At 34.3% G+C, this 25020-nt stretch overlaps 2 protein-coding genes across 2 annotated transcripts; one reads left to right on the forward strand and one right to left on the reverse strand.

Annotated features, from left to right (window-relative positions):
* The first annotated feature begins 9148 nt into the window (after positions 1 to 9148).
* On the forward strand, positions 9149 to 18061 carry LOC106079037 (ubiquitin-conjugating enzyme E2 U-like). Its single transcript, XM_056030590.1, has 9 exons — positions 9149 to 9306; positions 10225 to 10309; positions 11373 to 11465; positions 12461 to 12558; positions 13154 to 13280; positions 13885 to 14064; positions 14286 to 14382; positions 15450 to 15571; positions 16839 to 18061. Exons 1-9 carry the CDS (start codon positions 9241 to 9243, stop codon positions 16970 to 16972), a joined length of 1002 nt encoding a protein of 333 aa, XP_055886565.1. The 5' UTR covers positions 9149 to 9240; the 3' UTR covers positions 16973 to 18061.
* Positions 18062 to 18283: 222 nt separating this feature from the next.
* Positions 18284 to 24684, reverse strand: LOC106056829 (adrenodoxin-like protein 1, mitochondrial). Its single transcript, XM_056030591.1, has 6 exons — positions 24511 to 24684; positions 23312 to 23366; positions 23004 to 23110; positions 22368 to 22455; positions 20110 to 20162; positions 18284 to 19389 (listed from the first exon to the last, which is right to left on the reverse strand). Exons 1-6 carry the CDS (start codon positions 24653 to 24655, stop codon positions 19286 to 19288), a joined length of 552 nt encoding a protein of 183 aa, XP_055886566.1. The 5' UTR covers positions 24656 to 24684; the 3' UTR covers positions 18284 to 19285.
* Positions 24685 to 25020: the final 336 nt, after the last annotated feature.

Raw genomic sequence — 25020 nt, forward strand, 5'->3', positions numbered from 1 at the left:
AGCCGAAACATCCCGCAGGACGAGGGGGGCACGTCGAGCGGGGGGTTTGAACCAGGGACCATTGAGACCACCGAACAACAGTCCAGAGCGCTTACCGAACCACCCGACAGCCTTCTTGTTAACAATAATACTATAGAATGTTGGCTAATTCATGTCACGCTTTTGCGATTTATGTGTGTTGTAACTATGTGTAAAGCTAGATTAATTAAGAATTCCCCCAGCACGGTTGTCCGTGTCTTTCCGTCCTGTGTAAAATAGATTATAACTATGTTGTATTGCAAAGCTAAGAAAGTTTTTTACACTTATATATTGGTCTTCGCAAAAATTGCCTCACTAAATCTTTAATTAGTAGATGAGCCAATTAGAGTAGTCGTTCCTGTTTCCAGTGATAATTGAGGGGGGAAAAAAAAGCATATTTTTTTTATCATCTCAGAGCGATAAGGCTATCCAGTATCCACATTGTCAATAATGAGCATGCAAGAGCAGTTTTATTTAAAGGGTGAATTATCGGTCCATTGTTGTCTTTCTTTAATTGGCAATGTTATCATAATATAAAAAAAAGATTGCCAGTCTAATTATTTCCCTTTAAGTGAGCTTAACAAGGGAAAAGAGAGTCGGATTTCTTTCTATGTTCCCCGGACGTAGATTTCCTCTAGATCAGGGGTTCTCAACCTGTGGATCGCGACCCCCTTGGGGGTCGATTGACGATTAGCCAGGGGTCGCCTAAGACCATCGAAAATATGGATTGTTATTGTCTACTCTTCTATTGCTGTGTGCGTGTGTTGGGGGGGGGGTCGCGGCAGAGTGAGGGAATGTAAAAAGGGGTCGCCGAGCATAAAAGGTTGAGAACCGCTGCTAGATCATATATTATAGATAAGATTATTTACGTAAAAGTAAATAAATATGATTCATCTACATTTGGATTCAACATGACCTATGTGTAGGCAAAAGCATTTGTGCACAGCGTAAACATATATGTATCTATCATGTTCATGGAAATTGAGATTTATCTTGTATCTTATAATTTTGTGTAAATAAACGTAGTAATTCTACATTATAAGTCATCAAGTATCATGTCTGCAAGTAATTCCTGTGACTGTCTGTCTTTGTCCACTGGACAGTGTTAAAAAGTGAAAAAACTAATATTAATATATTATATTATTATATTATATTAGAATATATTATTGTAAAATGTTTGTAAAATGTTTAACAGGTTTCGGATGCTCCTTCAGAGCTGAAGACAGTTTACTTCCTAGTCCAAACCTCCCGCAGGACGACGGGGGATGGGAGCGGGCAGGGTTTGAACCCTCGACCGTCGATAAATCCGAACGACAGCCCAGCGCGCAAACCGCACGGCCAGGCAGCCATCCATTATTAAAACGCTTCGCTGATCAAGACTTCCGTTTTCTGTACGCCGGATACACCAAAAAATAACGTACATTTATGGATTAAATATCCAACAAAAATTCACGAGTAGACTTACGACAAATGCGTGAGCACATGAATAAAAGGAAGAGTGCTCGAAAGAGTATTTTTTTTTAGCGAAGAAATGGGGAAACGTGTGCCCAATGTTATTTTTAGAATCCACTGGGGTTTTAAATAGATTGCGCAATTTTATATTTTCGCTATTTATTTTTATCTTTTTAAATTTCATTAGCGGCCACCAAATTCACTTCGCCTTGAGCCTCCATCAAATGCCGGCCCTGCTGACAGAATCTGCAGACGCCGCTGATCCTAAACTGTAAGGCTATTGCTGTTTCTTTGGACCAGTGTTTCCCAAACTTTTTACTTAACGGATCATTTCGCACATTGTGAGTATTTAGCGGAACACTCCGCACTTTCTGAGTATTTAGCGGAACTCTTTGCTTATTTTTGTTAGAGAGATTAATTCATTATCCAGCCTACTAGTTAATTATTTCAGTATTTTGTGGAACACATCTTCAGGGCTCGCGAAAAACTATGGTTCGGCGGAACACACTGCTTTGAACACATCATCGGCGTTTAGAGAAGCGAACTACTGTGTGGATAACAAGATTAAATCCATATATACATCCACATCATCGGCGTTTAGAGAAGCGAACTACTGTGTGGATAATAAGATTAAATCCATATATACATCCACATCTCTCATTAAGTCGCATTTATTTCCCTTATTTTGATGTCAAACAAAATAATCAATCACCAATAATTATATGAACTAATTGGTTAGTTTTTGTGATTGATTCATGCCTTGTCAGGTACAGGGAATAATTGTTTTAATTTAATTTGATCTGAAAATGAGAAATGAGAGGAAAAAAACTTCTAAATTTTTACCAGACAGACAAACAGACAGACAGAGTGAGTTGATATAAGCTTTGTAAAATAATGTTTAAAATTGATTTTAAAAACTGGATTTAATAGCTTGTTTACAAAAAACGAATGTTTTGTTTCGTTGTTTCGAAGTAATATTTATTTCCGAGTATTTGATGTTTCTATTTTCATTTTACTTCTTTACTCTGTTGTTGATGGCATTATGTTTTTGACATAGACTATATATTTTGATTTATTCATTTGTTTCTTTTTTTTTTTTTCGGCTTCGTCACGACAATCAACTGTAAACAAACACCAGCTAATTGAATTGAGCTCTAATTACGTCGTGTCTAATATGTCGTAAAATTCTGTTTGCTGAAATCATTCTCCTGGGAAATTCTCGATCTGGCTGTGCCAATTGGCAGCAGCATGGTGCCAGCGGTATACTGCTGTAATCAGGACCAAAGTGCTGCAAACAGTTAGAGGTGTGTCTTTCTAAGAGCGCGTCTTGTCAAAACAGTCAGAGGTTTGAGTGTGTCTTGTCAAACTAGTCAGGTAAGTGTGTCTAGTCAAAACAGTCAGATTTAATAGTGTGTAATGTCAAAACAGTCAGAGGTAGGGGTGTGTCTTGTCAAAACAGTCAGGTAAGAATGTGTCTAGTCAAAACAGTCAGGTAAGAATGTGTCTAGTCAAAACAGTCAGGTAAGAATGTGTCTAGTCAAAACAGTCAGCTTTAAGAGTGTGTAATGTCAAAACAGTCAGAGGTAGGAGTGTGTCTTGTCAAAACAGTAAGAGGTAAGAGTGTGTCTTGTCAAAACAGTCAGAGGTAAGAGTGTGTCTTGTCAAAACAGTCAGAGGTAAGAGTGTGTCTTGTCAAAACAGTCAGAGGTAAGAGTGTGTCTTGTCAAAACAGTCAGATTTAAGAGTGTGTCTTGTCAAAACAGTCAGAGGTAAGAGTATGTCTTGTCAAAACAGTTACAGGTAAGGGTTCGTGTGTGTGTGTGTGTGTGTGTGTGTTTCTATGGTGACGGTGGGAAGAGGTTGGCGATTGGTTGTGAATGATGCAAGACAATGGCAATGTCGTCAGCGGTTTTAAGAAAGTTTATACGACTCCGAATTGCCAGAGTGAAAAGACGTGTTTTTTGTAGTGAGTTAGATTTTGTTCAAAATACTATTTTTATTTTATTTCTAAAGTCTACTCCATTTATTTGTTTCATCTCAAGTTCAAATTTGTCTGTATTGTAGTAAAAGTTGTTTGTTTTGTTTTGTTTCTCACATAGATGTTACTCAAGTTATTTCAAAGTTTTTTAAGTGAAGCTATAATACAGCGGTTTAATTGTCTACCAGCAGTTTGGTGTTGTAAGTCAACGACCGTCCACAACAGTGCGTCTTGCTAAGACATAGATGTGTCTTACAGTCTTACTTCTAAAGTTGAAGATCTTAATACTTTAGAATGTTTTTATTTACAGAGAAGGGAAAGAGACGGGGAAAACATGTTGTGTCCATGACAACAAAAATGTGAAAGGCTTGTTGGACTTTTTCCTAATAGATTATATGGCAAAAATATACATATTAATTATTTTTTTAAACATTTAAAAAGAAAATAATTTTCGCTTTTAAAAAAAAATAAGATTTTAAATACTGTTCTAAAAATATATTAATTTAATAACATTAAATAAATTTAATACATTTTTATAGGAACCTAATATGTAACGTAAAATCAGAAGTATTTATTACTTAAAAAATGATAACTAATTTTTATTAAAATTAGAAGTTACAACTCTTTTTGATATACATTGTAGTTACAGTCAATCAATATTGCAATAAAATCCTATTATGGAATATTAAGATTCTTACTTTCTTACAAAGGCCAATAACGTTCTCTTAATAATAAGGCCTCGTGAAAAGTCTTAACTTTTTTTTACTGTTTGGCATCGCTTGACTTCCTAACCGGGTTCCCTAGTTTGAATCCTGGTGAAACTGGGATTTTTAATTTTGGGATCCTTGAGTCTGAGTCCAAAGGGGTACCTGACATTAATTGGGGAAAGTAAATGGAGTTGGTCGTTGTGCTGGTCACACGACACACTCGTAAACCGTCGGCCACAGCATCAGATGACCCATTCATAATCTCCCCTATAGATCTAGAACGCAATGTCTGAAAGGGGAACAATGTGTTCTGTCGCTTTTACACGCATGTAATTCTCAGTATTTTATTGTTATGAAAATATTTGCAAAGGATAAATAGGCCTACTATTTTATACAAATCCATAGATATAAAGCCCCTTTTTTTACGGAAATGCGACATCAATTTCGGATTGAAAGCGTGTGCCTTGGAAGGCTTTCACAATGAATGGAACTGTACCTTGCCGTAACTAGCCATTCCATATTTTTATTTCATTTCAAATGTACGACTAACCGTGTGATGTGAAAGCATGCCTTTAGCCTCGCTTGCCACCGTGTACAAGGCGCCGTACGGCGATCGTGGAGTTCAATGTCAATGTAGAGTTGTTTTAAAAGCACCGTACAGTATTTTACCGTCATTACGAATTCGTTGGCATTTAGTGTAGGCTGGGTGTTTCCTCAGGCTTTTAAAAATATATAAATATATAGTCCCCGCATTTTAAGGGAGTTTTCGGTCTTGGCAATTTTCTCCAATACTGACATGAAAGGAAACATCTATGTCTGAAGACTGTAACCGGAATATCCATGGTACAAGGTGGGTTGGCCAATGGTCCATTCTCCGCCATCCATAGAGTTCTCCATATGGAACTTTTCTGCAGTAGAAAGCTTAAAGTGGACTGTGCCCTGGGTATGCTCTGTGGAATCGTCACATCCTGGATCCAGGCCCCTTCACGATATCACATTCACCAGATCCAGGAAAAAAAACACTTCATGATGAATTTATGTCTAGTATTAGAATGTAGTGAGGCAAGGACCTCCGTCTGGTGTAGTGCAATCCAGACCTCCGTCAAAAAGCACCTAGAGGGGGGGGGGAAAGGTCCACTATTATTCACTTAGTCATTGGTCATTTCCAAGCCCCGATACCCACACGGGGGAGTATCGCCACAGGTTTGGAGTCGAGTTTTCCTTCTCCTAGATGGGTTGCGTTATTTAGGCTGACGTGCCCCATCAACACGAAGTTGTTTTAAAAGCATCGTACAGTATTTTACCGTCATTACGAAAGACGAAAACCCAATTGTCGTTCCTTATACAACTGTTTTTTTTTTTTTTCGTTGTTTTTTTTTTATGGTACGATCAAAACCGTGTATTATGCAAGCAGCCTAACAGGCTCCCAGGAAATCTTACAAATGTTTTGAGCTCTTTAAAAAATTTAATTGAAATTCTATTCTGCTAAATGCAGAATTAGACCTAAGTACGTTTTGGGGTAACCATTGAAATTCGCGTAACAAAAGAAAGAAACACTGGTATGAAGTAATTAAAGAACTTAAGATAAAGAAGGGAACATTGAAACGCACGTAACAAAAGAAGGGAACATTGAAATGTACGTAACAAAAGAAGGGAACATTGAAATGCACGTAACAAAAGAAGGGAACATTGAAATGTACGTAACAAAAGAGGGAACATTGAAATGCACGTAACAAAATATGGGAACATTGAAATGTACGTAACAAAAGAATGGAACATTGAAATGTACGTAAGAAAAGAAGGGAACATTGAAATGCACGTAACAAAAGAGGGAACATTGAAATGTACGTTACAAAAGAAGGGAACATTGAAATGCACGTAACAAAAGAAAGAAGTAATTAAAGAACTTGAACAAAAGAAGGGAACAATGAAATACACGTAACAAAGAAGGGAACATTGAAATGTACGTAACAAAAGAGGGAACAATGAAATACACGTAACAAAGAAGGGAACATTGAAATGTACGTAACAAAGAAGGGAACATAGAAATGCACGTAACAAAGAAGGGAACATTGAAATGTACGTAGTAAAAAAAGGAACACTGGGATGACGTAACTAAGGAAAGGAACTTTGAAATGCACAAGAGAAAGGAACACTTTGAGCTTATCTCGCCAACACTAATGCGAACATAATGAGATGGAAGCCTCGCTGTGTTTCTGCGCTCGCTTTGCAATGGCCTCCTAATCAGACGTTTGAAGATTTTCTATGGCTTGCACGCGCTCTTTCCCCCCCTCCTTCCCATTTACTTGATGCAATTTTTAAAAACTATTTCCTAGTTTTCTCTCTATTGTACAGAACATGTGTCTGTCTTTGCTACATAAGTGATTCACACATTGTTTTCCCGTTTGGTGATTGTTATACTTGAAGGAATATTTGAAACACTACCACCCACACCACCTTCGCCAATCTGATGAACTGCTGTTTTTCCGCCAAGGCTCTAAGGGAGGACCGATCCTTCCAGCCTTGCCACCAATTGGAGTTCATCTCAGATGAACTGTTGGGCCGCCACGCATGATTTGTCGACCGCAGGGCCGGATTTAAGTGTGCAGAGACCCCGGGCAGGAGTTTTTTAGGAAGCCCCTACAATGGATCGAAAGCTGTAGTAAAGATCTATTTATGAATGAAAATACTTCTATTTCGGAGTGTGTTACGTTTAGAAAAAAATAAGAGTTCTTGTAAATTTTATGTTCTTGTAAATTTTATGGCCTTGTAAATTTTATGTTCTTGTAAATTTTATGTTCTTGTAAATTTTATGTAAATTTTATGTTCTTGTAAATTTTATGTTCTTGTAAATTTTATGTGAATTTCCTCGAAAAATAATTAATATTCATATTTTAGTTTTAAAAAGTGTATATTTTTGAGTTTGTGGGGACTAAGGCCCTTGGTAGACGCAAGCCGTTAATCCGGAGCTGTGTTTGCTTATTCTGAGCATGCTACAGGCGTACACTTCTTAATCACGTGTTCGGCAGACGTACAAATGCGGAATGAAAAACAAAGAAACAACAAAAGTAACAGTTTCTCACACATCGAGATTCAAATCTATTTGTATCTTTGTAGTGGAGGCTCTCCAGCACTGGTAAAATGTTTGTTTTACTTATTTCGGATGTTCCTTCAGAGCTGAAGATAATTACTTCCTAGTCCAAACCTCCCGCAGGACGACGGGGGATGGGAGCGGGCAGGGTTTGAACCCGGGACCATCGATAAGTCCGAACGACAGTCCAGCGTGCAAACCGCACGACCAGGCAGACATCCGGTCGACCGTTTTTCTCCATTCCCCGTGTATTTTGCCTTTAGATAAAATCACTTTCAATGACAGTCTTTTCCATTCTTTCATGTTGTCCCCGAAATTAAAAATCCCAGTCTTCCCCAGGATTCAAACTCGGGACCCCCGGTTCGGAGATCAGGCGCTATTCCGCTCAGCCGTCGCGACCCCTTATAAAGTTTTAGTTTACCTTATTGGACAGTGGTTATTTGGTCATCTTGGAGCCCGCCGTTGTGGTCCTGTCTCTAACTTTGTGATGCTTGCGGTCTTTGTGATATCTAGATCTATCAAACATTACAGACATTTAAAAATAATGTAAATGATTTTGTCAAAGTTTTTATTCTTAGATAAATAATAACATAAATCGTTAAGATAACAAGTTATGTCTACTAGTTTAGTTTAGTTGGTCCAAACAAATACAAATTACATTTGACTACAATTGTCCACCTCATCATTGGTTTTAAAAAAGTAAGGCCCCTTTTTAGACCATGTGGTCTATAGAGCAGATGACGTAAAGTTTACATGTTTCTGTTGCCTACGATTAACGAGGGTGTCATGTGACCAGCACAATGAACAACCGCCTTTTCCCCAACTAATGTCAGGACTCAGAGACCCCTAAAGAACCCAAAATTAAAAATCCTTGTCTTCGGTTCGGAAGCCAATTACTTTACCATTCCGCCACCGCATTTCCGAGACTCATCATTACTACTTATCTTATCTTATGAAATACTCTAATAATAACATTATGGATGCAAATATATGCAACATGGCCGTCACGTTTAATCATGGCGTCACATCTTTTTAGAAGGAAAGTGGCTGTGAATGTCGCCTAAGACTGATTTATGTGGAGAATGCTTGTAGCCTTATGCGTCGAATGGCGCGCGAGGGCTTATGTCTATGTTTCTCAACATTTTACAATAATAAAATGTTACGTTACCCCTCAACGGATCAGATTATTTGTTTGGGGGAGCGCCTTAAGCCCCGGGCGCCAAGCGTTTTTCTACATTTCTGAGCTTCAGAAACTCTTTCTCCTGACGTCTACAACGTATTATTGTTCTCATAATAAGAAGATTACAAGTCAAATAAAATTAAGAAAGTTTGGGACATGTTGATATTAAACTATGAGAGATATTCGAGGTAGTAATTTGTATTTTTAAAAGTTGTTTTTTGGAAAGTGCATTTTTCCGACTTGGGTGTCACCCGGTGCGGCCCGCACCCCCGCACTCCCTAGTGACGCCACTGGGAAGATGTATTTCATTATAAAATATATAAAAATGGCTAAAGTGTAGCTACTCAGAATTCAGAGGCGCGCATGTACAAGGTTGGCCATCCATTCCATACGCCTAGGTTAATCTACTTATTTTTACTACATTAACCAGTGGAATGGAAGCACTACGATACTTGTTTATTTGCTACTTAGATGTTAGTTGATTTCATGATGCGAAAAAAATGGCTAGAATTTGGCTACTCCTGCGGGCGCCATGCTAATGTCCATATAGCCAGTTCACATATAAAAATAATCAAAAGATTGTCTAGGGCCATGCTTGGGCTATGTCGTGACGATTGGGATCAAGGGTAGTAACGAGTTTTTTACTTATGAATATCAATTTATATAGTTATGTCCCCTGAATACTGAGGTCCACAATAGTAGACACAAAAATATATATGGGTCAGTAGTAATGGATTGTTGCGAAGGAAAACAATATGGCAACCGAAATTGTTTAATAATGACATTTTGATTTATTTGTTTGTTATTTTGTAAAATGTATTCTAGGGCGCATCTGTTAATTGAATTGGAGCAACAAAAACTTCAAAAAGATTCTCCATGGGTTAGATTTGTAAATTATCATCTCAATTTCAGTTTGAATCCAATTCAAACAAAAAACATTGCGTAATAATTAATTAAATTAAGTTTTAACTGAGAGTTTAGTCACACAGTTTAGTCGTTTAGTAGATCTATTTATTTTAATTATCTAGATTATATAACGTTCTGACCCTGGTTCATGGATAAAGTAGAACAAAAATTAAATCATTAATTAAGGTTGATTTAGACTAGAGATTAAGGCGATTAAGGGTATTTTTAAAGCCATATGCTTCTTACTGTGACTGTGCATTATGTTTTGTAGACTACAATTAATACACTACACTATCAGTGTCTGTAGTATAGACTAATATTACTAATAAAATTATAAAAATTGTATAATATATTGTCTACTATTACCATTTTTTTAGGCATCACAATCTTTAACAATAAACGTTTCTTTTTATTTAATTTTAATAATCAACATCTTAACATTTACAAAAGAAGAAAATGTTTTTATAGCCAGAATTAAATAATGGATTCGGTAATACTTTTTTTTATAATTATATACAGATCTACTATAGTATATAGCTAGAGTGTCAAGTATATTGATTATGTCAGCCTAGATCTATAGAAGATTTTTAGCTTAAGCTAAAAGCTTTATATAACAGCCAATATAGCCTGATGATCTAAAACTCCTTATAATATGTCTTAAGATCCTAAAACATATTAGCTGAATACAAAATGTTCATAAGTGATCTAAATCTACTAATTATAGTCAAAGACAAGACTTTAATGTGCACTTTTAAATTTACTTTAGTCATGACTTAATTAAGATTAAGAGTATTTTTAAATACATAATTACCTTACTTTACTATTGAACTAGTCAAGTAGTCTCAATTCCAATTCCTGAAATTATAATATTGGTTAAAACATTTTTTTAAAGGGTATAGAAGCTTCTATTTTAGATGAGACCAGTATATTTGAATGGATGGTAAAAATTAAAGGTTTGAAAAACACTCTTTGGGAAGGTATGTACAACTTCATTTTGATTCATTTTCTTGAATTATAATGCCTGCATATAAATGCATAAGCCTAAATATAAAAATGTTAGTTGTTGTTACCATTCATTGTAGCTTAAAATTTTGTTTAATATTATTCACATTGATATAAGTTCTTTTAATTAATTTCTTTCACCTTATAAAAAAAAGTAAAGTTTCCCTTTCAGTTCCTATGATCTATGGGGCAGATGATGTAAAGGTCATCTATTTTTGTGGCCCATGGTTAACGTAGCACTTTACCACTTAGCCACATGCCTCGTTTTTCCTTATGACTTTTTAAAATTAATAATTTGTCAAGACTTTATCCTTTATGAGAATAGGGTCATGCCGTTTCCTCTTATTATATTTTTAAAACATCTCTACAGCTTTTTTTCCCAATATAACATTTAAATTAACTTTTATCACAAAGGAGTGTGACATATTTGAGTTTCATCTTAATATTTTATGGTACACACACCAAAAGTAAAACAAAGGTTGAAAATGCTGTGGCTTCTGGTTATTGACTCACAACCTGTGACCACAGTTGTGTATCAAGGATTGTCCTCTTTAGCCACATGAGAAGTTCCAAAAGGAGAATACAACCCAGAGACATGAAATGCTACAGTAGTATTTATATTTTATAAACAGAAACTTTTTTTTGCATTATCACTTCTTAAAAACTCATCAAGTTTTAAGTAAATTTAAAGAATTGAATTGCTTCACAGTGCTGAACCCTAACTACATATTGGTACTGTAGAGTCCCGAAATCTTGGCACCCAATAACCTGCAATCCAGATAAGATTCTGCCAAAATTCTTTAGCTATTAATTTTAAAATTTATATTATTCTCTGTTATACTCTCCTACTTGACCAGAACTGTATTTTCTGTATTTGTCTTCTTTAACCCAATTTTCGATAAACCAGTATTTTTACAATCTAGGACACCTTTCGGTCTACATTGGGCTAAGATAGTTCTTTAGCTTTACAAAAATTGAGTTTTTGAACTCAAGTTAACTTATTATTTCTTTTCAATATATGTTTTTTTATAAATTCAGGTGGGATATTCAAAGTATATATAAAGTTTGATGAACATTATAATTATCGTCCACCGCAAGTTTACTTTCAAACCATACCATTTCATCCAAATGGTAAGTTGAGTGAATCTATCCATAATTATATTCCTAAACCCACATGCCAGATGGTAGAATCCCTATAGATGTCTTATATGCTGAGCTTGTGGAGAGAGTCAGACCCAAGGGCCACCCAAGACTAACCTATAGAGATGTCTGCAATCGAGACATGAGAACCATAGATATCAATGAACATATGTGGGAGGAAATAGCCCAAGGCCGGACAGTCTGTGTGTGCTGGTATGATCTTCGTTGAGAGCATAAGAAATTAACTGGCCTTAGTTAAGAGAAAGAAAAAGAAAACTGCCCTATCAGCTAGCCTCAAAACAGATCCATTCACATGCATGAACTTTGGCAAACTCTGCCACTCCAGAATTGGCTTGATTAGCCACAACAGATTCTACCACTTTTCAAGATAAAACCAAAGCCAGTGACTCATCTGAATGCATCCGTTGTCTTCCAAGACAGAAAAAGGCAAATATATAGATCTAAGTATGAAAATCTTCATATGTATTTCTTTAAAGTTGCTTTTATAAATTATATCGATATTTCCCTATACGTAGTAGGCTGTCATATATCGAAATAATTTTTTTTTAAAGTTAGTCAAATAAATTTTTATAAATAAGCCATAGAGTAATATATGATAAAAAAAAAACTTTGGCTTATTCTTTGCTTGGGACACATTAAAAAAGGAAAGTACCAATTTCAGACATTGCGATCTTTAAGGCAGATGATGTAAAGGTCATCTGATTTTTATTGTTGATGGTTAATGAGGGTATCATGTGGCCAGCACAATCATCTTTACTTTTCCCATCTAATGTCAGTTACCCATCACAGTTGGGGCATCCTAAAAATCCCAAAATTCAAAATCAAATCTTCACCGAGATTCAAACCTTAGACCCCTCAGTTCAAGCACTTAACCACTCAGCCATCATGCTCCTGGGATATGTTATGTCTGTGTATTTCTTTTTAATGATTAACATTTAGGCTATATTTTTATATTGTTTTTTAAGTTGATGTAGGAACTGGAAAACCTTGTGTGGATTTTCTTGATAATAATGAACAATGGAAAGAAAATTACAGCCTATCAATGATTTTGATTTCACTTCAGGTAAGCTTCAAATCCTGGAATTTATAATTTCATTATCTTTAGGACACCTTTGGCTCCACCCATCTATAATGGGTTCCTGACATTAGTTGGGAAAAAGTAAAGATGTTTGTTTGTTGTGCTGGCCACATGATACCAGAAACTGATGACTTTTACATCATCTGAAAAGAAACTGTACTTTTTTAAGCACTGGTAAAGATAAGTACCTACATTTTATTTTACCCATTGCAAAATTTTTATACAAAAAACTGAATGTAATTATTAAAGATATTATAAATATTTTCTTAGATAAATGTATCTAAATCAAAGTGAAAAATTTACTTAATTTATAAACCTAAAATTTTGTTTTATATCTGTGATCAATAATCATATTTGAGGTTACAGTGCAGGGAGAAGTTTGAAAAAAGCTTTTAAAGGAATCTAAGGTCTAGGCTGTTCCATGTTGTGTGCACATAACCCAATTTCATTCCCTTGGCTTTAGATACATGTTTTTTCATCTACAAAATTGTTTTGTATGTATTATTTTTAAGTTTTGTTCTTCTCTTTACTTTACCTAAGACTACAAATACTAAAAAATTATGATTTATATCTTTACTAGACCTTGCTGTCAAATCCTATAGTAAAAAATGCTGTAAATGTGGAGGCTGCTCATATGTTACTGACCTCTCCTGATTCATATGCTCAGATGGTCAAAGAATGTGTTATAGCCAGTCAAAAAGTTGAAGGTATTAAAAATTATACAACTTTAGTTTCAATTATTTTTTTTTAACATTATATAATTAAACTTATGATAATATATTTTAAAATACATTAGACCCTGCTGGTATTTACATATGTGTATGTCTATTCTCTTTAAAATGTTTTGTTTGTTTGTAAAATGTTTTACATGTTTCGGGTGTTCCTTCAGAGTTGAAGATAATTTACGTCCTAGTCCAAATCTGCCCTAGGGCTACAGGGGATGGCAGTGGGCAGAGTATAAACCCCTGACCACAGAGAATTCCGAACAACAGTCCAGCAAGCATACCGCACAACCAGGCAGCCATCTTTATTTTTACAGTTCTTCATTCACACAGCAGTTAATCTTTTAATTTTTTAGAATAAAATAAGAATTTTTAAAATTCAGGCTTAGTTCTCTTTTAAAGAGTAAATGAGGGCAAAAATATTTAGATATAAAATGAAGATACTGGTTTATAGATCTGAAAACATTTAACAACTAATAATTTCACAGTTAGTAAATATAATAAAAGAATGAATAAAACTTAGGTAGTTTTTTTATTTGTTTTCAAAATATAAATGCTAAGTTTTCATTTTCACATTCCTGGACTACAGCAGGAGAAACTATTGACATTACTGAAACCAAAATTAAGCCTGTGGCTTCTAAGCTACAGCACTCAAGAGCAGCCAAAACCACTCAAAGTCTTCGTTCTGTTAAGCTGTCTTTTGAAGATTACCACAAAACTTGGTGTGCTATAGCGACGTCTCAAACTAAGCTGACACAAGCAAATCCAGGTAAGAATTATCCACTTCCTTTTAACTTAACTTCATATTTGTTATTTTCTAAGTTTTTTTTAGGTCTACTCTAGTGGTATGTTTCGGTTTAATTTATAAATCTAATCACTACATAAAACAGCAGGGTTTATTTCTAGGTAGTCAAGTCCATTAAAATCAAGTCTTGTATTTATTTCTAGTTGTCGAGTCCATTAAAGATGAAGTCTTGTATTTATTTCTAGTTGTCGAGTCTGTTAAAGATAAAGACAAGTTACAAGAAATACATTTTGGTATTTCAAGACAGGATGTAGAGCAACAGTTTCAGAAACAAGTTGAAGAGTAAGTCATGTAAAGCACAACCTCTAGAATTTCTTTGAAAAGAAGATTAATTATTTTGATGGTTAAAAGTTGGTGATAGTTGAAATTGTGTCTATTCTCTTATTACCAACTATATATAACCTAGAACTTCTTTATTTTAAGGACTAAGTTTTATTAAGTTACTTTTTTCATTTTGAAAGTAGAAATAAAAGTTTTTCAACTGTTAGACTGTATTGCTTCACCATAACTTTCACTCTGCATTGTGGAATGTGTGGCTGAGTGGCACAAACCACCCAGCTACCTTTTCAGGATTAAGTTCAAACCCAAATGTGGACCAGGAAAACTTTCTTTGCTGAGTGGCTTATGGAGCCATGTACAAAGAAATGACTATGCCTAAAAAAACTAGACAGTATTAACTTCCTCCCCTGCAAAGAGCAATCTGCAATTTTTCAACTAAGAACAGGACACACGCCTCTATTAAATTACCATCTGAACAAAATAAACTCCACACAACTCCCCATTTGCAGACATTGTGCCCACCCTTATGAAACCGTAAGCCATATCTTCTTTGAATGCCCCTTCCTAATCCATTTTAGGCAGACCCTACTACCACTCCAGCCCAAAAAAAAACAACACACTGTACGGCAGTGCTGAAAAACTGAAGAAAACAGCACACTTTGTTTCCTTGGAAGAGTCTGCAAAATAGCTGACATCTCAGCAGCAATAAAGCTGGCTAGAAGAAGAAGAAGAAGAGAATTAAGGAGAATTGCTTAAGGAAACACACAAACATTTTTTCCTGATACCCAATTCCCCTTCCCACACACACACACACAAAAGAGATTGGACCAGAGAGCACCAAGTACACATATAGTATGATATAGCCTATGAAATATTCACCATACAGAAACAATTTTTTAAAACTGTCTTAAATTGAGATGTTAAAAAAGAATGATGCAGGATATTTGTTTTCTAGGATTGATACTACTATTCTTGAATTTCTACTTTTCTGGATATCATAAGTTTAATATTTAATTAATTAATTAATTAAATTATGTGCACCTTTAACATATTTAATTTTCTTTCCCCAGTCATAACAATTTGGTTTATGGTGTTTTTAAAAATAAACCATCAGCGGGAGAAATTAAGGCAGCCAAGCTGGCACAGCTAAACAAAATGAAAGAGATGTATCGTCCCCCTAAACAATCACCAGGTAATTTTTGTGGTGGCTGAATAGTTTATGGAGAATCATACTGTCAAATTAAGAGTCTACTCAACTCTAATGGGTGGCTGACATTATTTGAGGGAAAGTAAAAGTGGCTGGTCATTGTGGTGACCACATAAAATCCTTGTTACTATCTCCCATAGAAAAAGATGAGCTATACATCACTGACCCTGAACATTGTCTTTGAGTCCAAAGGTTAAGGACGAGTGCAGTATTTCATATTACACATCCACCACAGACATTACAGAATCAAATGTTACCAACTAATTTTTCTTTTATGTAAGAAGAGCTCTACATGTCTAGCCCAGTAGAAGAACATAACTTAGGTACTCTTTTTTTTTCTGAAAATCAGATGTGTATTAAGTTTCAAAAATTTTTTAGATAAAAGTGAAACAAAAAGTGCAAATTCTGCGGTGTATGAAGCCCAGAAATTTGAGTGCTTAAAAAGCTTTACTTTTGATGTAAGATTTTTTTTTTAACTAAAAGTTATTATTTGTTCAGTTTTAATGGTTATCTTTGTAGTTATTATATATACATTTTTTTACAGATTTTTTTATTGTTACTTCATTGTTTAAGACTAACCTTTTTTTTAAACCTGGAAATAGTAACTACTGAGTTTATGAAAGTACTCTATATGTACTAGCCTACATCATATCATATCTTCTTATATTATAAAATAGAGATGTTACTTAAAAAAAAGATGATTATGTCCTTAGGTCAATCTGGACATGCATATTACATCTGGTTTTTTGGTGCAAGTGTTCAGACAAGGGGCGCTTTGGGAATGTCTTTACCTACTTTACCTACACTAGCATTTACTAATTAAGTTATAACAGGTTATTCCCTTTTTTTGTGGATCAACGTTTTAATAAAAGTTATCTGTACCGATGATATCAATCCAAATTTTGTTTAAAATTTTAATATCTTCATCAACTCAACAACCTCAATGTAACCCACATTAGGTTTTAATAACATAACCTATACCCAATGATTTGATTTCCTTGTTATATTTAGATTACTTTGATATGATACGAATACCTTGCTTCGCCTTTGATTACCGTTTGTTTTTGATTAACTTGTTATGTTTTGATTTTTTGATTACCTTATTCAGTGTTTGATTACCTTATGTTTTTGATTACCTTATTCAGTGTTTGATTACCTTATGTTTTTGATTACCTTGTTATGATTTGATAACCTTGTTATGTTATTTTTATTACCTTGGTATGTTTCAATATTATTACTGTTTTTAATGCAGAGCCCAATGATGAGAACAGAGAGAAACTACTAAATAGGCCAGATATAGAGGATCAAGATATTCTAGACAAAGAAGTGGATGACCTGGTTAACTGGACTAATAATCTAAATTCCAATGCTATTGATACCACATAAAGAACAATGTGTTCCAAAAATGTTCATATGTGAACATTTTCTCCTTAGATTAATATATGTGCCCCCCACCCCCTTTAAAAAAAAATTCTAATAATCTGACATGCAAAACCAGTTTGTTATTTTTATTTTATTATCATTTGTATTACCGGTATTATTATTTTATGTCACACTGGTTGAAGATCTATTAATTCTTGTGTTTTTTTTTAAAGTTTTACGAATAAATTATTGTTTATGTAAATGTGGAACATTGAAGGGAATGTTGTGATTAAGAACAGATTGATTTGTTAAACTATCGCCAATTTATTTTTGTTCAAATTATTCCTATGCCAAATTAATGACAAAGTTGTGGACCAAAATGTATTAGAGGTAGGTTGTGGGATGTGTGGCTCAGTAGCTAAAACCATGAGCTACCTATCAGGGGTGGGCTGGGTGTCAAAATCGTCCTGGGCATTTCTAGACAATCCGGCCCACAAATTGTATATCATCCAATTCTAGGTCTGCCTGTCCTCAAAATCATTATGTTAAGTTTGATAATGTATCAACAACTGAAAGAATTTCAGTATTACACACTCTTTCTTTTCATGCTATTTTTAAGATCCTTCGAAGGCAGCGTCACACTCCTAACAATTTACTCTTTTTTTGTTTCTTATTTTCTCTTTACTTTGAGCAAGAATTATTTTCATTCTGTTCCCCTAATATACTATTTCTATTATTACAAAGCTTAAATCAACAACTGACTCTGTCTGTCTGGTAAAAAGTGTGTACACAATATTTCTCCCACACCCGTTCTCGGATCAAGTTGAAACTTCACACAATTGTTCATTGATATAGACAAGACACGAATCAATTTTTAAAAAGTAACTAATTAAACAATTAATTACTGGTAATTAATTGTTAGGTTTAATAGCAACAAAGAAAACTAATACTTCAGTGTGCACAGATGTTGCTAAATGTCGGGTATAGTCCCCTTTAATAATTGTTAATGAAATTTCTCCGTCACGTATTCTCCGATCAAGTTGATACTTTAAACAATTTTTTATTGTACCTAACAAAACATGAATCAATAAACAAAAATATTCAATTAGTCAATTAATTATTGGTAATTAATTATTTTGTTTGATATCACATAAGGGAAATAACTTGTACATTATTGTAGCTATAGTTTCAAAGAAGGAGTTCTTCCCCTTAGACAAGCTTTTTTAAAGGATATTTTTTTTATTTTTCTTCTTTTACTTTTGGAAATTACTTTTACAAAGCTTCCCTTGAAGAACTTGGCTCTAAAAAAAATGAATAAGCTCAAAAAGACAAATATCTTATTTCACTCTGTATATTTATTGTTTACAAAATAATATCTAAGTTTGTACTGTACAGTAACTGAGGCAATAAATAATTTCTGAGCAAACGAAACGTCCTTGAACTTGCGCAAAACATTTCACGTCTATACATATTTTGTTTCATTCAGTAATAAACACAACATTAGAGAGAAGATGGGACAGGGGGGCTGCTGAGCCTGCAGCTGATTAATATCAGTTTGGGTTGGGGGTGTTACATCTTTTAGAATAGTATTGTGCTGCAAAGCGAAATGAACAGTTGCAATGGATGGTAAACCAAGTCTCCAATATTTTTAAATAGCTTCTCTGATTATTTTTTGTTCATAACTACCATAGAGATAATATAAAGGTTTTTACCCAGGAAACAAGAATAACCAACTCTAATAGACCTATCTGACATGGGAAGCATAAGTAAACCAAGTCCCACCAATTTTAATAGAAGTATCTGACATGAGGGGAGATAAGCAAACGTGAATGATACTGGCTCAAACAGCACCACAGCAGACCTTTTACACTGTAAGCTCCTGCAAGCTCTGCGTCACATTCCTTTTGATCTCTGGGGTAAACAATAATAAAAGGGAGATAATGACAATGTGTCGTCATTAATAATAGTATTATATTCTGGCCCCCACAACCACTTTTTATATGAGTGAGCCTACAATAAACATTATGAATCTAAATATAACATAATTGTGCAATAGTACTATCTGAAGAGAATCTATAAGACAAGTAGAAGTTACTTTCTGGCTGTCTCTGAGAACATAAGTAGATAACACCCTTTTTTAATATGTAAACAACCAATACTAAAGATATGTTGACATTGCTGTTCAATTGCAAAATTGGACAGTAGTACAAATAAATAAACTCTGATCCAGACACTATGTTCAGTTAAAATTATTTACATCTGAGATTTTGTACATTCACTAAATACTAGACACTCCCCATTGCACACTATCCAATCCATTCACACCAACTGACACCACTAATGTGGTGGTGGTACATGACCATCCACATAGAAATTTCTAGTTGCTTTTGGGAGTGTCACTTCAATGCCATCCAATTCTTTAGTTAAAATAATTTGACAACCTGTTTAGAAAAAAAAATGATGATTTCTAATAAAATGGAAACTTTGAGGGCAGAGTATTAAAAATTAAAACAGTATTTAATGTTTAAAAAAAATAACTGCATATAATTCACTATGTCACCCAACCATGCGGGACACCCAGCACGCACGCCGACTCTCTAACCCTCTATGAAAAAATCATGGAAAGATAGCTCTTTTTTTCTGCAAGTCAGACTAGTCACTAGAGTTACCCCATGTAACTTTCAAGGTGACAGAGGCACGGCCCAGAAAAAAAAAAAAGATGGGGGGGGGGGGGGGGGGAGGGGGAACAAGTAATCTTCTCTGTATATATAATTCTTTATGTCGCTCAACCAAGCGGGACACAACACACTCACTAATCCTCCTTCCGCCCCCCTCCCACATGCACCTGCACCTTCCTCGCTATCCTGGCATGGGCACAGTCGTTTGTCCAAACCCACCCCATTTAGACAACTGTGTTTTTCCGGAAGTGTTCACTCGTCACTAAATAGCAGCGTATGCTATGCCGCGGGTCGGCCAGTAATAAATATAATAGACCAAATATATAAAATGAATGCCAATTAATTCAGAATTTCCTGGCTATGTTTTTCAATTTACAAGAAAAGTCCCAAAGTATTTAATAGAGTGTGTGTGCTAAAAGAAGTTAAAAAACATTTCGTTACTTCTTTAAAAAAAATTTGAAAAGATGTATAGTTTGGCATTACCTAATCTTGAGTTTTCTTTTAGATATGGTGCCATGTCAAGCATATCTTCCTCCCTGAAACAAATGGTCAAAGTCAATCATCAAATTATCTTTGTGAAAATTATTAAGCAAAACTGCAAACTAAAGCTTTGACTCAATAATACATTGTTGGAATCATAGCAGGGTTTTAGATTTTGCAAGCAAAAAAAAATATTTTGTTTACAGAATTCTTTTAAATTACTGAAGAGCATGCAGTAAGCAAGCTGGATTTGTCGTTCGGTCATCTCGATGGTCCTAGGTTCATACCCTGCCTGCTGCCATCCAGTCATCCTACTGGAGGTTTGGACTAAGAATCAAATTATCTTCAACTCTGAAGGAACATCCGAAACATATAAAACATTTTACAATAGACATTTTTAGTATTCCTTTTTACTGACCCTGCAAAGATACATTATATTTTCACTTAATCTATAATTCATTAAAGGTGAATTATAAAATTCACTCAGTAATTATCAAAAACTTGAATCTACCCACTTTAGTATAATTTTATTTTTGCTGCATGGGATGATGAGAAGAGAAACATTTTTTTCCCTTGTATGCTGTCACGAAAATTGAAGACTTATCAATTAGTGTGCTTTAAAAATGCTAAATTACTAATAATCAACATGTACAATTCTCCTTCTTCTTCTTCTAGCCAGCTTTTTGCTGCTGAGCTGTGAGCTCTTTTGCAGACTGTGCCAAGGAAAAATAATGTGCTGTTCTCTTCAGTTGTTCAGCACTGCCATGTTTATGTTGGGCTGTAGCGGTACTAGGGTCTGCCTAAGGTTTATTAAGATGGGACATTCAAAGAGGATATGGTTCACAATTTCATAAGTGTGGGTCCACAGAAGGATAGATGTGTGGAATTTTTTTTGTTAAGGCGGTAATTTAAAGGTGTGTGTCAGGTTCTTAGTTGGAAGATTGTAAATTGCTCTTTGCAGGGGAGGAAATTAATACTGTCCATTTTGTTTGGCGTGGTCATTTCTTTGCACATGGCTCTGCCTGTATTTCCTGATGCCCATTGGTTGAGCCCTCTTCTTTGTGGTTGTTGACAACCTTTGAGTGAGGCATTAAACTGGTCAATCTAGCTGTTCAATAGATGACTCCCGCCCCCCTTTGATAGTTTTATCAGTCTTTTCACTTCCCATTATGACTATGTGCTCAGAGATCCACTTGACAATGTATGATGGATTATCACAATTAGTGTTATCAATTCTCTTGGGTTGGACGAGGTCCAGATGATAAATACTTGCAGAATGAATTGTGAGTCTGCAAAGACAACAATATCTGATGGTGGTGGTTCTCCATCATAGAGTTTGTTTTCAACTGTATGCATGCTATGGTGATTACCTTAATTTCAAAGTATTTATCAACATGTACAATTAATTAATTTTTTTTTGGTACATAGAACAGATTCGTACAAGTGCTCCTTCTTCCCTACTGCCATTAGAGAATTTTTAAAAATATTTTTATATTTATTTATATTTTTTTAATATTATGGGTTTTTGGCACATCAGCACAGTTTAAGCCATGTCGTGCCCATTAGAGAATGGAATGGGTTCCCTGAATCAGTCAGGAAAACCAATGACTTGGAAGTGTTTAAGTCATTGATTAACACGCATGAATAGATTGACACATGAAATGTGTAGGACGTAATTATGTTCTTATTCTGAAGTAACGTCTGTAATATATAAGATAAGAAAACTTCTTCTTTTAAAACAAGACCATAATTAACTAAACATATTTTATTTTCTAAGCATGGCAAAAATAAAGTGATAGTCCCCTAGTATTTTCATGATAAATCTTCACCACTGTTACAAAGTGGGTTTTGGTGGCTGAGTGATATAGCACTTGGCTTTTGAATAGAAAGGTCTCGAGTTCAAATCTAAAAATTTTAGGTCATTTTTGAAGAAGTAGCACACATGTTGTCTTGTAAAATGAAGTAATTTTTTCTTTCGGCATTGGATTTTATAGACAAAATAAAATCTTCTTTGAGATGATTCGACATTGTTTTAAAGTTTGCTGTCTGCAGAATTTCTCAAATTAACAGAATAGTTATAAGTACACCCAGCTTGTTACAAATAACCTATTTTTTTGTAAATTAGCATAAAATATAAAGATGTTAAAGGTCATTTCATAAGATGAATTCAAGCTTCATAAATAAGTTCACAGGTAAGAAGAATGGTAACTACTATAAAAAAATATTACTACCGGTAATCTATTTAAACAAGAAAAACTTACTTTTCTAAAGGTTCAGGCAATTTATCAAAATATTCATCTTTCACGTATACATGACAAGTAGAACAAGCTAGTGATGCTTCACATGCACCTATTTAAAAAAAAAAGTGACAATGAACAATTTAAATTTAACATGTATGACTAGATTGACTTATGAAATGCATAGGAAGTAATTATCTTCTCTTTAGACGTGACATCTGTAATTTATAAGCAGAAGAAAGCCAAGTTTCTTCTTGACAGTGCAATGTTTGAACACTCCTAAATGGCAAAAACAATTAATGAAATTTCTGCTGTCAGGTAAGATTCAAAATTCAGGACCTTTTTGATATAAATTTGTAGCACATACCACATTGCCAGGTAGCCAGGGGTTTTTTTTTCATGGAAAATATTGCAACATATGTTTTACAATGCTAAATATTTCGCAGCTAAAATAGGCACTATAGAGGCATTATAAATAAAACTTAATATGCGCAGCCGAGACAGTACAAATTATGCCGCAATTAAAATATTGTATAAATGGTTAAGTACTATAATAGCAAATATGTCAGCAAACAGTACACTTTCCAACTCAGTGTAGTGTAATTGTTGGCAAGGAACTATTGCTATTAAAATGCGCTATGACCACAGTAAACGAAATACCTTCAATTTCTATATTGTATCTGTGGGCAAGGTACATTACATTATCTCCCACTTTTCCTTTCACATGATGCTTTTTCCCTTGACGGTCAATGTAGATTATATTCACTCTGAAATCAAATAAATAAGAAGCGTACAAATTTAGAAGAAGATGGCATCATAAAACATAAAGCTTTCGAATTGATATATGTAAATTTATAATCATTACAGTCAAACTTAATCTCTGTTAAAGAAAATATGCATAAACGGATAGAGAGACTTGATCTATGTAATACTATTACTAGATTAATATGCTTAAAATTATAACTTACACATCTAATTCAGATTTTGGGTTCTCCAATTCAAATTCTCCTGACTTCAGACAAGCTGAAAAACATTAAACAAACATGATAAAATACAAAGAATAAGAATCTTATTAAATCTAAAATATTTCAGAAGTAATGATTGTTTTGACATACTCTTGGGTTTGCCTTGTACCTTATATATAGGCTTATAACTTATGTCTTATCAGACGTCGCATCAAAAAAGAAGATAATAACATCCTACCCATTCATGTGTTAATCTAGTCAAGCATGTTAATCAATGACTTAACTCAGCTAAGTCGTTAAGAAAAAGAAGATGATTATAAATGTCATATGTGTCATGCATCTAGTCAAGCATGTTAACCAACAATTTAAATTCTGCTAAGTCTTAGGCTAACTCACTGGTTTTCCTAGCTGGCTCAGGCAGGCTAGCAGCTCTAACTCTAGTCACCTAGTGAAGCGATAGATATAGTGACATTTAGTATCACTAGAGTTAGAGTAGATTTCTAAGACTATATTACTAATATTAGTAAAGTATTAGATCTAGATAAAACTAACTAAATAAGAATCATAAGATCTATTCTATACTATAATTATAAGACTAAGACAATACTATTTTAAATCTATTGCAGCCAACTTATTCTATAATCATCTAATCTAGAACTAAATAGACTTATATCTATTCTAATGATCTAATGTTCTAATTTTTTATCTAAAGTCACAAACACAAAGTGTAAGTCTGATAAGTCTGATTACATTACAATTATTATGAATTACATTATGATATGCTAGGACAAATTTGTACAAATACTCGTTCTTCCGTAGTCAACATGCAGTGCTATTAGTATTAGTGAGCATGGAATGGGTTGCCTGAGCTAGCCAGGAAAACCAGTGACTTGGCAGAATTTAAGTCATTGGTTAACATGCATGACTGAATGCATGACGCGTACGGCGTAGGACATAATCATCTTCTTTTTTGAAGTAACGTCTGTATAATGTATTAGTGTATAACTCAAGTATAACTGTATTATGTATAATTATTATAATAATAATAATTAAATAGTGCACTGTAATGAGTCACTGGATAACATAAATTATGATAAATCAAATCATGTCTTTAATGTCTTGACATCATTTAGATCTATTATGATACGATAAGATAGATGAGTCTAGTGAACTATTTTATATTTTATAGATCTAATATTTACCATGTCGATAAAAATTTCTTCTATGACTATGTCTGCTAGCTTCGTGAAAATTAGAATACAAACAATTATTTAATGATGCAACTGGTGGTGGTGTATAACAAACAAAAAATATTTGTTTACACATTCGTTTCAAGGGGGCCGCCATAATTATTGAACCAATTTTAGTTTCGAACATTGGGAGATGCCTAACCCATATATATATATTCTATATTCAATGCTGCTATTTTTTTTTCCAACTACCCAAGGTCTAGGTTTTTAAACAGAAAAAGAATCTTATATATCAGTGATGCCCAAAATACGTCCCGCGGCTCAGATCCGGCTCGTGACGGCCCGCCGAAACGTCGTTATAAAGTGTAGAAAATCTCACCACCCCTTTAAAAATATAAAGGTTGAAAAATGTATCTTTACCTACGTTAGGGCCCTCACTTTTCCTCTAAATTGGTACCACGAGTTTTAACATTTGAAAAGGAAATTAAGAATCTACCAGAACCATTGAACGGATCTCTTTTG

The sequence above is a fragment of the Biomphalaria glabrata genome, chromosome 5, assembly GCF_947242115.1.
Source record: "Biomphalaria glabrata chromosome 5, xgBioGlab47.1, whole genome shotgun sequence".
Taxonomy (NCBI): Eukaryota; Metazoa; Mollusca; class Gastropoda; family Planorbidae; genus Biomphalaria; species Biomphalaria glabrata.

Bases quoted from the DNA above. Each gene is read 5' to 3' on its own strand.
- LOC106056829 (XM_056030591.1), bottom strand. From the start codon at position 24,655: ATGGCGGCCCCCTTGAAACGAATGTGTAAACAAATATTTTTTGTTTGT. The intron at 22,456-23,003 runs GTATTTCGTTTA...TTTTTTAAATAG, and splicing joins ATACAATATAGAAATTGAAG to GTGCATGTGAAGCATCACTA. The intron at 19,390-20,109 runs GTAATGCCAAAC...TTTTCTAAACAG, and splicing joins AAAAGAAAACTCAAGATTAG to GTTGTCAAATTATTTTAACT.
- LOC106079037 (XM_056030590.1), top strand. From the start codon at position 9,241: ATGTATTCTAGGGCGCATCTGTTAATTGAATTGGAGCAACAAAAACTT. The intron at 12,559-13,153 runs GTAAGCTTCAAA...TATCTTTACTAG, and splicing joins TGATTTTGATTTCACTTCAG to ACCTTGCTGTCAAATCCTAT. The intron at 13,281-13,884 runs GTATTAAAAATT...CCTGGACTACAG, and splicing joins AGCCAGTCAAAAAGTTGAAG to CAGGAGAAACTATTGACATT.